The sequence below is a fragment of the Camelus ferus genome, chromosome 1 (genome assembly GCF_009834535.1).
Source record: "Camelus ferus isolate YT-003-E chromosome 1, BCGSAC_Cfer_1.0, whole genome shotgun sequence".
Taxonomy (NCBI): Eukaryota; Metazoa; Chordata; class Mammalia; order Artiodactyla; family Camelidae; genus Camelus; species Camelus ferus.
The window spans coordinates 71,970,565-71,987,926 of record NC_045696.1 but is presented as its reverse complement, the minus strand read 5'-3'; the positions used below and the strand labels follow the sequence as shown (position 1 = coordinate 71,987,926).

Below are 17,362 nucleotides of genomic sequence, written 5' to 3'. Positions count from 1 at the left end.
AGGACTTTCTATTCTGCTCCATTGATGTATATATTTATCCTTCTGATACCACACTGTCTTGGTTACTACAGCTTTATAGTGAATTTTGAATTCCAGGAGTCTAAACCCCACAAATCTGTTAGTCTTTTCAAAATTGTTTTAACTATAGACTAGGTCCTTTGGCTATTTTAGGATCAGCTTGTCAATCTACACCCCTCCAAAAAAGCTTATTGGGATTTGACAAAGACTGCATTAAATTGCATTAAATCTATAGATCAATATGGAAAGAACTGACACCTTAATAATATTGAGTCTTCTAATGATATATCTATGAACTTATTTAAGACTTTAATTTTTCTCACCAATGTTTTATAGTTTCCAGTACATAGGACTTGAAGTGCTTTTGCTAACTTTTTTACTAAGTATTAGATTTTCATGGATGTTACTGTGAATGTAACTGTTTCCTTAATTTCATTTTCAAAGTGCTTGTTGCTAGCCTTCCTTTTTGGGGTACCTAATTCGATAGAACTCTGATTAACTAGATTAATACTCTTTATAATGAAAAGAAAAGCAGCTATCTATGTGCCAAAACAACGTTCAAACACGTCATGGGAATGGCCTCAAGAAGCTTAATTAATTTCTCTTAGGAAGAACACCTTTAATATAGCCAAACCACACTATCCTAGAGCATCTGAATGGACTAAAAAGAAAATCTAACAATCCTACTACTACCAGCAGGGTAATTCCCTAGCCATCAGGCATGTATTTAGCTGCCAATTCACCCTGGTGGTCACAGGATTGTAAGCGGGTGTAGAATGTTCATTCCATAGCACTAATATGCCTTTAACAGCAAAGACAGAAAACTGGTAACTCCTAACCTTCAATCTCTGCCAAAGTAATTCTTTCATGTTTTTAGTTCATATCTATTCTGCTCTATGCTTGTTCAAGCATATGCACAGATACAAATTTATTGTTGTTGTTACTGGCTCTGTCTTTGAGCAGAAATGTGTCCTATCCCATGACAGAGGGAACAAGTCATACTCCTCAAATTCTTATTACCAATAATTTTCTACCCACATTCTGTAATACTTATGACATGTGGGTTTCCTCTTGGTCAATCACACAGATTACCAGTACTTCGTTTAATAACTTGCTATATTCATTACTTATCAGTGATTTTGAAATGCCTCTAATAAAGTCATTCATTCCTGGTGGCACATTAAAAGAAATTGGAGCACTTTTACAAAACATTCATGTTCAGGAGCTAATCTAGATAAGTGAAGGGCTGAGCAAGGCTTGGCACAAGCTTTTTTTTAACTTTTCACTAAAGAATAATATACATACAAAAAAGTGCATATTGTAAGTGTACAGCTTCTATAAACATAGTTTTCATAAACTGAATACCTCTGTGTAGACAACACAGCTCAAGAAACAAAGCATCACTAGCATTCCAGAGAGCATAAAGCTCTCCTCCAGGCAACTTCAGGCCCCTTCCCAAGGTACTACACCAGCATCCTTGTTAAAAGGCTCAAGTTGATTCTCATTGTCAGCAGCGCTTACTACCACTACCTCCCTCCCGTCCAGAGAAGCTCGGGGACAACTGACAAGAGAACTAGCCTAATGAACATGCTTACTATTATTACACCTCCTAGAGTCTCTCAATACAGCCATGTTACCAGACAAATCGTCAGCAACTTAGCTCACGTGTAAGTTTTACTCTAGTGTCTATAAAAATGCCTATCGCAAAGGCCACATTAAGAATTCTACATTTTTGGCAAACTTATTTCAAAATCACTACACACATGTTATTTAATGTTTTTTATCAGAATGATCAATACTTTTCTTCTTCAAAGTCAAAGTGAGGGCAAGGTTTGCTCCCCTAATTGGCAGGTATCCTTTTATTAGAGAGCCTTGTAAATTGTTATCCACCAAATTTCCTTTTCAATCAGGGTTGTTAGGAAGAACTAAAGTAGCTTTCCTTGGCCTAAGTTTTCTGACTAAATGCCAACTGCTATCCCCCCAAAATAGTCCCCTATTACTTATTTTTTGCTTTTATCCTTTGTCCTAACCACTATCTGTAATGTTTGGAAGCCAACTCAAATCTTGACTATACAGGCAAAATGTGTGAAACCTATTTTATTCTTCTCTCACTGTTTGTGTTATTATAGCATCTATACAACATAATACTAATCCAGACAGGCACAGAGTTGACAAAATTCCCCAGAATTAGCATATCATTTATTTGTTACAGGGTTGTTGTTTAAATTGAAAAATGGTCTTAATGAACTGTCACTATAAAGGGAGAGAATTTTCACCTCTAAGGAGAAGACTGATTAGAGGAAGCAATGATAAAATAAGGAAGCTAGCTGGCTTAAAATAAGTTATTTTTAATTAATTGAAATTTCAGATTAAACAGCACCTTCCCTTTTCCCAAATTGCAGGGCAATAAAGTTCTATTGCTCAGCCAGGCTGAGAGTCAGGAGACTCTTGTTTAATACTTTCTCTTTCAAGGATGAGACAAGTTTTGCTTTCAAAGCACCTGGGGATCTTGATAAAAGTGCAAATTATGCATAAAAATGTAAATAACAGTGGGTTTGGAGTGAGGCCCAAGAATTTGCTTCTTTCTACCAAGCTCCCAAATGATGACATGGAGCACACTCTGAGCAGTAAGACTAGATGATTTTGGGTATCACGTACCCTGCGCATTAGGTTTTACACCTGTAGAATGGAGGTAATAATATTATTTAATGTAAGCTCAAACACGAGATAAATACAAATTGAAAATTAAAGTGACTGGATTCCTAAGGAAGTATATAAAGCCTATGTATTATTATCATCTCCTTCCCCTCCTAAGGACCTTTTACTCCAGTCAATAATTAAAATGTTTTAGGAACAAGCAAAAATTTAAGTATCTGTGTGTATAAATTAATTCCTAAATTATTCAGTCTAGAAACTGATTCTAAATAAGAAAACACTGATACAGAGAAACATAAATGCAAAACAACTGCATATATTCATTAATTCAAATTAATGACCCCATGTACCAGCTTGTTGGGATGGTAGTAAGTACAGAAAAGTAAGTCTCAGATGTGGGTTCTTAAGCACGACGGAGTTGAGGAGGAGCCGTGATAGGCATTAAAATCACTAAACAAGATAATAGCTAATTAAGTATTAAAATGACTGGAATAGGAAATCAAAAATTGGTAAAGGAAAGGGGAGACATCTATGTAAGTGGGGGATATCTGAATGAAACTATAAGAGGTAGGAATTCTGATGCCAGTGAAGGGCAGGCCTACTGTAACTGACTCCTAATTCTTCTGCCTGCTCTGTTTGTCATCAGCCCCACCTTTGACCCCATCCCACTGGCCTACTCCCCACCAGCAGCCACAATGACCTTATTAAAGTGTAAATCAGATCACTTCACTCCCAGCTTAAAATCCTCCAATAGCTACTTAGAATGAAATGCAAAATGCTTTGTGCCAGCTACTAAACATGGATGCAGTGATGTCTAAGACACAGTTCAAACCTTATGAAGGTTCACTCTTGTAGATGAGACAGATAGTAAAATTTTATACAAGTAAATAATACAACTAAGAATGTTATAAGTCGTAGGAAAAAATAAACAGGTAAGAGGATAAAGACTGGTTAGGAGATGCTTTTATTTTCATATATTTATTTTTTAAAACTGAAGTATAGCTGAAGGAGATGCTTTTAAATAGGGGTCAGTGGAGGCCTCCTTTCCAAGGCCTATAACGCTCTAAATGATGCTGCCTCTCTCTCTCTCAGCTTCATCATCTACCACTTTCTTCCAGTGTCATTTGGTTTTCCCAGCTCCAAACCCAACCTTCCACACCACTTTGTGCCCAGGCTCTGCATATTACCCTTCTTGGCAGCTGGCCTCCTGTCAAGTTCTGCCAGCAGGGATCACTGTAGGGAAAAGGGAAGCAGGGGAAGCTTCCTGCTCTCCCATCCTGGGCAGCAGCAGTTCAGTCTGTAGTCTCTTTTTAGAACTTCCAGAACCAGCCTCATTATGCCCCTTCCAGCCAGGTAGCGCCGCTTCACAGAGAACTGAGCAACAGCTGCAGAAGATCCTTCAGCCAATCTCTTCCTAGCCCAAGGGGTGGTGTCTGATTTCTGTAGTTTTTTATCATTAGGTAATTTCAACACACTCTTTTTTCCCTTCCAGCCCTCTAACACTTAACACCGGCGGAACTAATTCCTAGATTAAATTCCCTCTGCTGAAATACCTACTGGCATTTCAGCTTCGCTGACTGGATTCTGCAGGCCACAGCCCCTCACTGCCTTCACTCCATCCACACTTAATATTTTTGTCCCTTGAACACCAAACTTACTTTCATCTCAGAGTCCTGGCCATCCCATTTGCCTGAACCTTCCTCTCCCAGTTCTCCATGCAGCTGGTTCCCTCTCATCAGGCAGGTCTCTGTTCAACGGTCACTTCTTCAGAGAGGCCTCTACTGACCACCCTATTTAAAAGCATCTCCTTCAGCTATACTTCAGTTTTAAAAAATAAATACATGAAAATAAAAGCATCTCCTAACCAATCTTTATCCTCTTACCTGTTTATTTTTTCCTACCACTTATAACATTCTTAATTGTATTATTTACTTGTATAAAATTTTACTATCTGTCTCATCTACAAGAGTGAACCTTCATAAGGTTTGAACTGTGTCTTAGACATCACTGCATCCATGTTTAGTAGCTGGCACAAAGCAGATCAGTTAATGCTTGCTAGGCAAATAAATGCATAAAAGATAAGAGAAGGGGGAAAAGAGCATTTCAGGCACATGGAACAATATAAACAAATGCTTAGAAGAAATCAGCATGGTGTGTAAAGATGGAGAAAAGTTTACTGTAACTATAATAAAGAACCAGTGATGAGAATTGAGTTTTGACAAATTTTGGAAACTCTTTAAATGCTAGGCTGAAGAGTCTGAACTTCATCCTGTAACCACTGAAGATTTACTTACTGGGGGATAGGATGAGAAAAGGACAAAGTTATACATAAAAAAATAAAAAGAGCAGGGGATAGTAATGAAACAAGTGTTTAAGAAACACTTGTCCAGGAGTATGAAGAATTCATTGGATGGGTAAGGGACTTAGGGAAATCAGCTGAGAACCAGAAATCCAGATTAAGAGATCATTAAGTCTGGCTGTATAATTAAAAAAACTTCCAGAGACATTTTAAAAAAAGATTCAACACAAGTTGGTTCCTATTTTGTTCTGAAGAATGAAGGAGACATGTAATAACATCAAAGTTTTGAGCCTACGATATTGGAAAACCATAGTAGGATCCTAAGGTGAGACTGGGAAGTCAAGAGGAAAAAAAGATTCCTTTCTTGATTCTATTTTTTCCTGGTAATCTAGAACACCATCTATTTCCCCCAGAGGATCTGATGTTCCTAGTATCTGGTTTTAAAGGTAAAAGGGCTGAATTCCCTCTTAATTTAAATTTATAATTTAGACCTTCCCTCCACCTGTCTCGCCAAAGCCCTAAAGTACACAGGATTCAGCAGTAAGGTAAAAGTGGCTGAGGACTGAGAAGGGACACGCCTAGTTTACAATGACAACCCCAGAATCCAATGTAAAAATCTTGGGAATGGCTGAAAATAGAAAATGAGTTTTGTAAATAATAAATAATTTTCTGTAAATCATACAAAACTTATTTCTTTTGCAATGTAAACCTCTACACAACTCTTACCTGCACAGCAGAGACCTTGGCCACTTGAATGATCTTCTCCATAGAAAGGTAGCTTTGCTGTGAGGGAGCGGGACCGATGGAATATGCTTCATCTGCCTGTTGAAGGAATGAGTATTTTTTGCTTAAAAGACCACACAGCTAGTACACACTAGGACACTGTACAGAACTGCTGCTGGGTCATCTTATTATTATAAATAAAAATGCTGGCTCCTCAAGAACAATGTAGAATTTAGAAACAGAAGCACCAGTTCATGTTGATGTTGTAAGAATTAGTCAGTTTAGAGTCTTTTGCATGAGGATGCCGAAACTTAATTTTTATGTCTAAAACACATACTCAGAGTGAAAGTAAAATAAAGTGCCTTAGGATAGAAAGCAACAGGCATTAGCCACAATATTATTAGCAACGATAATAACCTTATTAAAAATGTATTTAATGCCAAAAATATACAATTTGACAACAGAGACAAAATATATAACAGACGTATACAGCAAGAAAATTACAAAGTTTACTAAAATTTATATAATTATTAGAGTATGATAATACCCTTCCTATACATTTGTGAACTATCTTCTACTGTCCCTTAAAACTTTCACAAAATCACAGCACACCTTGAAGCAGACCACATAGAAAATGTCTTTCATCCATTCAAAGCCTTACTGAAAGCCCACTATTGTGCCATGCTTTGAGGTGGGAGCCTGTACATCAGTAAAAGGCCAAGAAGGGAAAACAGAGGACAAAATGCAGGTAAGAGCAAGACAATGAGGCCAGAGGCTGGTCAGAAGGCCTGAAGGGAAAGTCAGGGAGCTCATTCAGAATGATCAGGACTCGGCCAGGCAAATGGCTGGAGGGTATGGAGCTGGGAACCAGAGTGGAGATAGGGGCAAGCCTCCCAGGTGGAAAAAACAACACATATGAAGGTCCTGGGGTGGGAAGAAACCTGGCCCATTTGAGGGACTGAAGGAGGCTCATGTGGCTGGAGCACAGTGAGCAAGGGGTCAGGGACCAGAGATGTGGCTGGACAGACAGGGGGATGCAGATTTCAGAGGGCCTTGTGGGAGGTTAAAGCTTTGGATTTTCTCTCAAGGGGACACATAATGAGACTTGTTTAAGGTCTTGGCTTTTTTTTTTTTTCACTTTTAATTCCACAAAACACAAATCTATTCTCATTCTAAAGAATGTGAACAATACAAAAGCAAAGGAGCCCCTGGCACTGGCCCTCTCCGTCATTCCAAACCCCTTCCAGATATAACCTCTATGATCAATTTGGGACATAACTTTCTAGATCCATATTCTTATTTATTTATATATATTTACATAAACACGTAATAGTTTTAGTTTTTGTTTTTACCAAGATCAAACTCTAGAGTCATCTTTTGCAACTGTTTTTTTTCATTAATAGTATGTCCTGACAGCTCTTTCCGCACTAGTACACATATGTCTACCTCATTTTTTATAACAATTGCATAATGTTCCACACTATTCTGAGTTCATTTAATCACGTACCTCTTAACGGACATTTAAGTTGTAATGGCAAATGGATGCCGGTAGCATCTTGTACATGCTTCTAGGTATACATATGTGTAAGTGTGTCTCTGGACAGAGATCTAGAGGAATGTTTGCAGGGTTCAGTGAAAGACATGACATTTTAATTGCTCCTGGTTAATCACCCCTTGAAATGTTGTCACCAATATACATTTCCATCAGTATACTAATTTCTAACTACATCAACCAACACCAAATACTTTCCATCTTTCAAATTATTGCTAGTCTGGTGGATGATAAAAAGGTTTAAAACATTTAAAGCAGAGGATAACATGAAGAAACTGATTTTTAGCCATCAGTCTGGCTGAAGTGTAAAAAATATTGTGGGAGGAGGTCAAGAGTAAAAGCAGGGAGACTGTGTAGGAGGCTACAGCATCAGACCAGGCAAAGATGATAATGGCTTGAGTTAAGGTGCAGGCAGTGGAGGGCAGAAAGAAATGGAAGATGTTTGGGAAGCAGAATTAACAGCATTTGGCAACTGTCTAGATGGGGGAGAGGGTAGAACCAGGAAGGAGGAGGGGAGATGTTCAAAGACTTTCAGATCTCTAGCATTATTATTTTTATGAGCGATGATGTTCCGGTTAGGGAAGTCTGCAGGAAAAGCAGGTTCAGTACAGATGAAAGGCGATGAGCTCACTTTTGGACATTGTGGTTTGGCATCTGTGACACATCCAGCTGGAGATGCTGAGCCCAAGGTTGCACAGCCGTGTACCACATTCAAACAGAAAGTCGAAGCTAGAAATAGACATTTGCAAGTTTTTAGAAAAGCCACAGAAGTGCATGGTATCATTTAGAGTGAGAGTATACAGTGAAAAAAAGAAGAAAATGGAAGTTTCTTAAAAGGGGAGAGGAGGACTCCACAGCCCAGGAAGACAACCAGCCCTGGATGGGAAGAGGACACGTGCAGATGCAAGCGAGCAGATTCTGTGGCAGGGAGCTCAGCTCTGTGTTCAAGATCACCTGCTGAGAAGAGGGGGCAGAGGGAGAACCACAGGTTGGAATGGAGCAAAACAGGTTTGAGATGGTCACTGCACAGAATTCAAGAGAAAAGTGGCTAGAGAGTGGCAGGGGACTGCTGCACAGTGCAGAAAGCCCAGGAAGCTGCCACCATGAATTCATGTCGGTGCCTGGAGTCTTGCTGCAGCCATAAAGAAGGCCAGTAGCTGAATTCACCCATGGCTGGGTTCCGTCTGGTGGTTAACAGTTAGTAACAATGGGTAACACTTAACAAACCTCAGAAGAGTAGGGTCCTTTCAGTTATAATTTTACAGTTAAGTCAAGACTCAGAAACATTAAGTGACCTATCTAAGATCCTTTGGCCAGTAAGTGGTAGTTGCTAAACTGACCTCCAGTCTTCTGATACCTCGGAATCTAGATAGACACCACTCACAATGTGACCTGTGGGTCACCCACGTTCTCTAAACTGTTGTAACCAATCCTTGACAAGACAGGACCTTGCCTGTAAGTTAACTATACCACTAAGCACACTATTTAGTTCCACTGGTGTTATGTTTGAAAAGGTTCCCAGGATAAATTATTAGCAATTTCAACTTAACTACTTAAATACCGTTAACACTAGCAAATACAAACTGTCAACAAAGAAGTAAAAATACTGACACAATAAATGAATACAATCACTTAAAAAATTTGACTTCAGTTTTTAACAACTTACCATGTCTACATGCATGGAATTCCTGTCTGCCTCACTATAAACTGCCACAGACTGTACACCCATTTTTTTGGCTGTTCGTATCACCCGGCAGGCAATTTCTCCTCTGTTTGCAATGAGGATCCTGCTAATATTTCGTCCTGTTTAAAATACCATGAAAATGATATACAAGTGTTACCGGGGAACAAGGAATGAGAATGCAAAATACAGTCGGCCCTCTGTATCCATGGGGGATTGGCTCCAGGAACCCCACAGACACCAAAACCCACAGATACTTAAATCCCTTATATAAAAGGGTGTAGTATTTGCATAACCTACCCTATACCCTCCCATTTACTTTAAATCATCTCTAGATTACTTATAGTACCTAATACAGTGTAAATGCTACATAAGTAGTTTTAAGTACAATGTAAATGCTGTGTAAATAGTTTCCAGTGCACAGTAAGTTCAAGCTTTGCTTTTGGAAACTTTCCGGGAATTTTTTCCCCCGAATATTTGTGATCCATGGCTGGTTGAATCCACAGATGTGGAACCCACAGATACTGGAGGGCCAACTGTAAATATTCTATGATATTTGATAGACATAGCTATTTGGTAAAATCAGCATAATGAAGCCTCCAATAACCATTTTAGCTAATATTGGTGCATTTCTTTTCAATGTCCAGTATTTGTAGATGTTGCTGTGTAAGGTTAAGTTATACCTTTAACTTATACTGTCTTTTCCTCTTATTGTAGGTTGTTTTTCTGGGTAAACCAAGCTATCTTCTTTGCATTCCACTTTGACCTCAATTTAAAATCAACATCAGTATGATCAGATAAGGGAGAGCTGTTAATAAGCCTTTAGAAGTCATGAAATCAAGATACTCTTATTAAAAATATAAATTCTTAAATTACTCAGCTTTTTCAATTTGAAATAAAATTAAAAGACGCTTTGTTGTATCAAAGATCAAATTATAATAGTTAAAAAAACCCATCATAATTAATAATAGCTATACTTTAATAAGTACTTTCTATGCCTCAGGTCCTCTGCTAAAGGCTCAATCTGAACTTAAATTCTCACAATAATCCTACGAAGTAGATACTATTATTATAATCTCAATTTTTAAAATGAAGAAATTAAGATCAAAAGAGATACTGCTTTCCTGAAATTACAGCTGAAAGAAATGGTAGATCCATGATTTGAACCCACGTTAGCTTCACTACAGAATGTGAGCTCTCTGTCACTCTGCTCCACTGCCTCTATCCCTCTGCACACAGGGCGTGTGGTTCTCTTGCAATATAAGCCAGTACTGCACCAGTTCACCAGCATCAGTGTTACATGACAAGCTGCATAAAATGCACTGCCATCAACACACATCAAATAAATGTCTTTGACAGTTTATAATATTTATTTTTCTCCAAAAATAAATTTTCATATAAGTTAAAACAATGTTTTTCAATAGGGATTAATAGAGCCCAAGTTGTCACAGGGGCTGCTGGGATGAAGTATGTATGCATGCATGTGTTGGGGGAAGGGCTATACTCAAATCAACCAGAAATTACACTTTTATGTGTTTATAGCTGGGAACTCCATATAAAATTTTATTTGAAAAAAAAAAAAGTTCTGCTATTTGAAAGAACTGTTTCAAAGCATTGATTTAGACCATCATATTTATGCTTTTCCAATTCAATGCACTAAAGAGGGCCAAACAAGTAACAACACAAATATGATGTCCTCAACTATTTCCCTATGTATTTCAGACTCACAGCAAGAGATCTGACATAAAAGAGGTGAAAACCATGACTCAATACTTACTAAGAAAATGATCATGGTGGGGAAGGTATAGCTCAAGTAGTAGAGCACATGCTTAGTATGCATGAGGTCCTGGGTTCAATCTCCGGTACCTCCTCTAAAAGCAAATAAATATATAAACCTAATCATTCCCCCTCCCCAAATTAATTAAAAAAAAAAAAAAGAAAGAAAATGATCATGAAAATCCAAAACTTCAAAAGTATATAAAAATTAATTCTACTAAGCACACATTAAATAATTACACATTTCCCTTCATTACTCACAGTCTGAAGCAAAGCCAAATAGGACAGACTGTCAGTACCTGTGGATGTTGCATACTTCATGGTTCTTTGCTTCCAAGTCCATCCCCTATAAAAAGAATCCAAACGGAGTAATAATTAAACAGGACATGTAAGAACTATCATTGTTTTTTCAAAAGAATCTCAATTTTTAAAAACTTGAAACCAAGTCCAGATACGATCTTAGTTAAACCTTAAACCCACAAAGTGATTCAATAAGATTCTCTGTGTGGGAAGAAACTAACCTAGAAATCAGAAGTTACAGTTCTGGCTGTAACTTGTCCTTGATCACCTCACATGCTTGCTCCTTGGTTGGCAGCTGACCCTGGCAACGGACTCAGAGACAAGTAGAAAGCCCAGGCACTTTAAGATCATCTAGTTCAGCTTTTTCAAACTTTTTTTGACTAGAATCTGAAGTAAAAACTATGTCTGACTTCACAACCCTGGTACACACAGAAGTTTCAAGAAAGAAAATTTCCCCTGCATTTTGACAGTTTCTGTTCTATTCCACTTTATTAAATAAAATCTTGGTCAAACTATAATCTGAAAAATACTGATCTAATTCACCTCTCTGATAACACAGGTCTGAACAATTAAGCTCAGAGAAGTAAAGGGAAGGAGCCAAGCAAGGTGAGCAGAAAGAATGCTGGGTGTGGGGCTGGAGGGGCCCCACCAACCAGCTGCTGGTGACCACAGACAAGTCACTTGACATCAGTATTTCTCAATCTTTTTTCCATTATGGCCCTCTAATGTGAAAACATAAATATTAAGGAATAAGATTTTGTAGAAGGGGTTGAGCTTTGGAGAGCCACTAACTCTGCTAACATCTAAGGTTTTTCTGCTCTCTCAATAACTAATTTTCGCTTTACAGCTCAGGCTTCAGTGTCCTCACATAGATAGGAGGAGATTGTAAGTGGTGATCTTGAAGATACTCTTCAGTTTTAAAAGTACACAATTTTACTCTGAATTCTTGTATAAATAAGAAATGGAGAAGCAGGAAGCCTAAAGACTTGTGTGAGGTGTCTTAACCAGGCAGAAGTTCATTAAGGTCTAGAAACAATTTTTAAGTCCCATAAGAATGCTGGGAACAGAGAAAAGGCAGTCAAACAGTAGTGCAGCAACAGAGCAGAGTCCTAGTTCCTCCTCAAGGGGTAAACATAACAGTATATTCTTGAGCTTCTGCAGGAACTAAGGCCCCTATCCAGGAGAACAGGGATTGATGATGTTGATTCTCCTGAGTGTTGACTCTCCTGACTTCAATCAACCAAGACTACTGGGACTCTGTTGACCTTTGCCCCAATTCTATGCTGAATTCTCCTCTGTTCAAGCCCCTTTATGAATATGCAAGTACCCTTAGCTTCAAACTTCCCTAATTTTGCTGTTCTGGGAGACACTGCTTTGGGTTAAGATCCACAGTGCTCTCCTTACTTCTTGCAAATAATAATCCTTCTCCCGATCTCTGGCTTGGTTTGTCTATTGGCTCAACATCCACCAAAAGGTGAACCCAGTTTTCAGAAAACAAATTCACTGACAAACCAACAAATTGCAGAAGCAATTTCACCTTAGTCTTTTCTGTCCGTAACTGGAAGATATGACAAAACTATAGTTACAAAGAACTAACCATTTTAAACCCTTTACAAAGCAGGTCATAAAAAGCACAATGTATATTAGGTACTATGTAATTATGTATGTGTCCTATATACATATACTATATATAAAAAACTGTGTAGCTGAATGAACTAGCCTTTCACTGGAGTAGAGATGTAGGAGGCCAGATCACTAGAGTGGACCATACACTCACAGCCCCATGATGCACACTGAACCAGATGTTGACATCCACCAAGGGCTTGTGAAAAGACCCACAGCTTTGGTACTTGAGCTCTACAAGATGGTTTTCTCAGAAGGCTACTGCTTACCCACATCTTTCCAATCAACTGATCTCACTTTCTTGATCTTCAAGGGGAGGGGGAATCACAGCATCTTCCTATCACAATCTTTGATAGGTTTACTGATAGATTCAAGGACTGTTCTGGTCAATGTGTCTAGAAAATGACTACTTCTTGGTAAATCCAGCTTCAGCCTCTGATTAAGTGTTAAGAACACTGTTGAACTAAATTTCTCTTCTGCCATTTTCCAGTGAAGACCGACAGACAACCACATGTGTGCGTGCGCATGCGCGCACCCCCCCCCTTTAACTGCAATCTTCTATTCTAATAATGTTCTGATTGGTCTTTTCCATTTTCCACCATTATCTAAACTACAATGTAAAACAATGGCTTAAACAATATTAAGCCGTTGCTTCCATGAGATAATTCCACCCTGATTCAAAAATTTCTATACCAGTTTATCCTCATTTTAAAAATTCCACTAGACAGATTTCTTTTCTGAGTGACTAGAGAATCATGACATAAAAAGACATGTAAACACTCTATATACCAAAAAGATTTTTAATTCTACATGCCATTAACAATTTTCCAGGGTGACAATACTTGAGAATAGTTCTATACATAACAGCTAAGATTTGAGAGGGGGAGGGAAGTGAGAGAAAATGGGTCTGTTTAATAATCTGAAGAGCCCTGGAAACTTAAGAAATATCAGGAAAAGGAGAAGAGCACTAACACCACTTTCACCAACTGTCTTAATTTTGTTCTGGGACTAGTCCCACAATTAAGACCCTGGAAATCTGCATACATCTACAATAACTTATGGAAAATAAAAGCAAACAAAAAGCTTGATCTAAATGGTTGAGTTTACAAAGGCTGTATCTATGGACTGATTCATATGCACCAAATTCCGTTTAAGCCTCTTTACATGTATTAATTCATTTAATTCGCACAATCCAAGGTACTAGTGTTATCTCTTCAAAGGATTGTATCATCATCTCCCCCTAGATAAAGAAACTAAAGCAGAGAGATATTAAGTAACTTGCCCAATTTGCCCAACGTTGCTCTAACACATCTAGTGAGTACAAAGACGAGACCCCTGCCTTCTGACTGCAGAGTCTGTGCGCTTCAGCACTGAGCTACAGAATTTTTCTGGAATGATGGAGGAGGGGGAGACAAAGAAAGCTAAAGAAACCTGCTACCTGAGGGTGTCTTCACTACCAAAGTTACTGTCATCAAAGTTTAAATTTTGAAACTGGAGTCAGATTAGCTAGAGTGCGTCATCTGATAGCTTTGTTCAAACTTGTGTACAACAAAGCTTATGACAAAATAACCTCTCAGCCCTATGGAAGACAAACTTGTTTTGTTAACTTGATTCATTTCAGAGAAGAGAAAGTACTCCAAGAGTCTTCAGCTGAACCTAAAAGGGCCTGAGGGCATCCTGGCGCCATTTCTTACAACTAGTGTAAACCAGGGCAAACCGACGACCCCTTCGAACTTCATTCACCAGAACCGGGATTATAGCAACACTCCCCACAGAGGGAATGCGGTGAAAGCACAATGCTAATGGTTAGCAGCTGCACAAGCGTTTTCCTTGCTCCTGTGGCGAGGGGAGCAAGGAGACGACAGGTCCAGCTTCACCCCTCACCCACTCCTCACAAACGGGCAGAGGGCTGAAGGGTGGACGTGTGGCAGGGAGAAGAAAGGGAAGGGCTGAGTGCGCCTCCCTCCCGACGCCGAGTATGAAAGCAGGGCCCCCGGCAATGGGTCGGAGTTTTCCTACCGTCCTCCCCTCCGCCCCTCGGCCCTCCGCCCCGCCTCGCCTCCCAAAGCGTGCACGAGTCCATTCACCCGCGGGCCCCGACACTTATCCGCGGGCCCCGACACTTATCCATCGCCCCTCCACCCGCCGTTACCTGGGCAGCAGCAGCAAACTTGGGACTCGCTGCCACCGGTTCCTCTCCGCCGCCAAGAGCAGCACCGACACCACAGAGGCAGCCGCCATGTCCCTGCAGCCCGGCCGCCCTCGGACTCGTAGTTACAGCACCTGCGACCCACTCACTACAACACCTTGCCTCCGCTCCGCAAGCCTATTGTCCTCCGCGGGCCACCGTCCAGGTCAAAGCTGAGCAATAGGCAGACCGCAGCGTGGCAGGGGCGTCGCCACCAAAACCAATCAAAGAACAGAGCAGAGCTTCGATGGCTGCGATTGGCCAATCGGGTGGTGTAGTCCCAGCTTCCTCCGCCCCTTGCGCCTAACTCAAGGAGGGGTCGGCTACGCCCTCAGCCTCCTTGAGACCCGGATCATTGTTTTTCCCTTTGGCCCCGGCGTTCCTACGTTCTGGAATTCTCCTGACCATTATCATTAAAGCTACCAGGAAGCCGGGGAGGCGGAGTCATGGGGAAAAGTCATTTAGGGTGGAGAGCAAGATAATAGTGGTTTCAAGAATGGATAAAATAAAACAAATAACTAAAATATAATTTAAAACCACCCGAGATTTTTAAAAAGTGTTTTCATTGTCTATGGGGGTGGGGAGGGGGGGAGGAAGTCAAAACTGAATTGCAGAATATCTAGGAAATAAAAGTACTGAAAACACTACGTATAAATGCTGACTTCATATAACTAAAGCAGAGTTTACAGGAGGATTCGTAGTGAAAGTAAATTAAGCCTCCAATTCAAGGATTAGAAAAAAAAATACACAAGGAAATTAAATTTTTTAATTAAGAAATTATTAAAGATGAAAATTAATGAATTAAGAGAACTAATATCAAAGCACCAATAAATCTGCAGGTTCAGAAAGTAAGGCCAAAAAAAAAATAGTTAATCAGAAGTAAAGGGGAGAAATGCACACTTGCTATGATTAAAAAAACGTAAGTGAGAAAAGGTACAGGTATAGAAAAAAATTGTAAATTTGTAAGACTATTTTTCTCACTGTAAGTGAATAAACTTTGACGACCTTGATGAAATGGATGATGTTCAAGACAAGAAAATACAATTTACCCAAATAGATCTTGAGATAGAAAATCTACTCAAACTGTTACCATAAAAGAACTAGAGAATGTTATTGTCAAAGACCTATCTCTCTTACTACCTTCAGTTCCACCTTCACCTCCACCTCCAAACCACGTGGCCCACCTTGTGTCACAAGGAAATTCCACCAAAAGCAGTTGATTCCAATGTATTAATACTGTTGCAGAGCACAGAAAAAAACTGGAAGTCTTCCAAAATATTTCCATTAAATGATCATAACATGACTACCAAAATCTAGCAAAGGTAGCATATATACACACACACACAATAGTTAAATTTCTTCATTTATGAATATTAATGGAAAATCCCAATATATTATTCAAAAAGTATCTAGTAACATGGAAAGAGTAATACACCATGACTAAGTTTTATTCAAGAAATGTAAGAAGGTTCGATATTAATATAAGTAATTAATCTGATTAGTAGTTTAAAAGAAGAAAAATTATATCATGTTCATACATGCTTTTAGGTCTTTGATAAAATTCAACATTCATTCTATATTTTAATACTCAATATTCAAAAAGTGTTATTGGGGAAAACGGCAAGCACTCTGAGGAAAAAAAAAGTTGACCCCCTACTCACTCCTCACACTTAGCACCAAAATAAGTCCTGAATGGATAAAAGATTAAATATAGAAAATGAAAGCATAAAAGTGCTAGAAAGCATCAAGGGATATCTTAAAGGAGGAAAGGATTTTCTAAGTGTAACACAATACTCAGAAACTGAAACAGAAAAAGAACTGATAAATTCAACTATATAATTTTTAAAAATCTGCACAGCAAAAACATACATGTAGAAAAGAACAGAGTAAACTGGGCTTGATCCTGGGCATGTCATTTCCATACCAGTTCTATTTTGCAACTGATTACTGCTAGACCCATCCAACCATATTACTTAGTGGATTTGACAGAATTTAGCTCGAAAGTGGTCAATTCTGTGAAGTAAATGAAGTGGTCAATTCTAAGCGAAGTAAGCCAGAAAGAGAAAATTATTGTATGATATCACTTATATATGGAATCTTAAAAAATGAGGCAATTGAACTTATTTACAAACAGAAACTGACTCCCAGACATGGAAAACAAAATTGTGGTTGCCAGTGGGGAGACAAAGGATAGAGGGTTGAATTCAGAGTTCGGGATTTGCACATATACATGTACATATAAAATAGATGAACAGCAAGTTCCCACTATATAGCACAGGGAACTATATTCAATACCCTGTAATAGCCTATAATAAAAGAGAATATGAAAAGGAATATATACGGATAACTGACTCACTATGCTGTATGCCAGGGGAAAAAAAGTGGTCAGTTCTGGATGTATGGTCACTTAGCGTCCCAAGTTCAAAGTTCCAGGATGCAGTAATACACCAAAAGCTGTTTCTCAAAGGGCATATATTTCTCTGCTGCAAATGGCATGGCCTTAGCATTTTTCCAGAATGCCTGGGGCCTGTGTTATGATTCTACCAC

The 17,362-nt window shown here is 39.0% G+C and overlaps 1 protein-coding gene across 2 annotated transcripts in view; it reads right to left on the bottom strand.

Annotated features, from left to right (window-relative positions):
• The window catches only part of MCCC1 (methylcrotonoyl-CoA carboxylase 1), a 51,274-nt gene extending 36,302 nt beyond the window's left edge, over positions 1 to 14,972 (bottom strand). The window contains exons 1-4 of one of the 2 annotated variants that reach the window (XM_006186370.2): positions 14,780 to 14,972; positions 11,004 to 11,050; positions 8,914 to 9,050; positions 5,699 to 5,794 (exon numbers count right to left, since the gene is read on the bottom strand). In XM_006186370.2, the coding sequence (XP_006186432.1) occupies positions 5,699 to 5,794; positions 8,914 to 9,050; positions 11,004 to 11,050; positions 14,780 to 14,868 (369 nt within the window). In that variant the 5' untranslated portion in view covers positions 14,869 to 14,972. Of the gene's footprint in view, positions 1 to 5,698; positions 5,795 to 8,913; positions 9,051 to 11,003; positions 11,051 to 14,779 lie in introns of those variants that run through there. The other variant, XM_032483599.1, reaches the window with a different exon arrangement.
• Between the last annotated feature and the right edge of the window lie 2,390 nt (positions 14,973 to 17,362).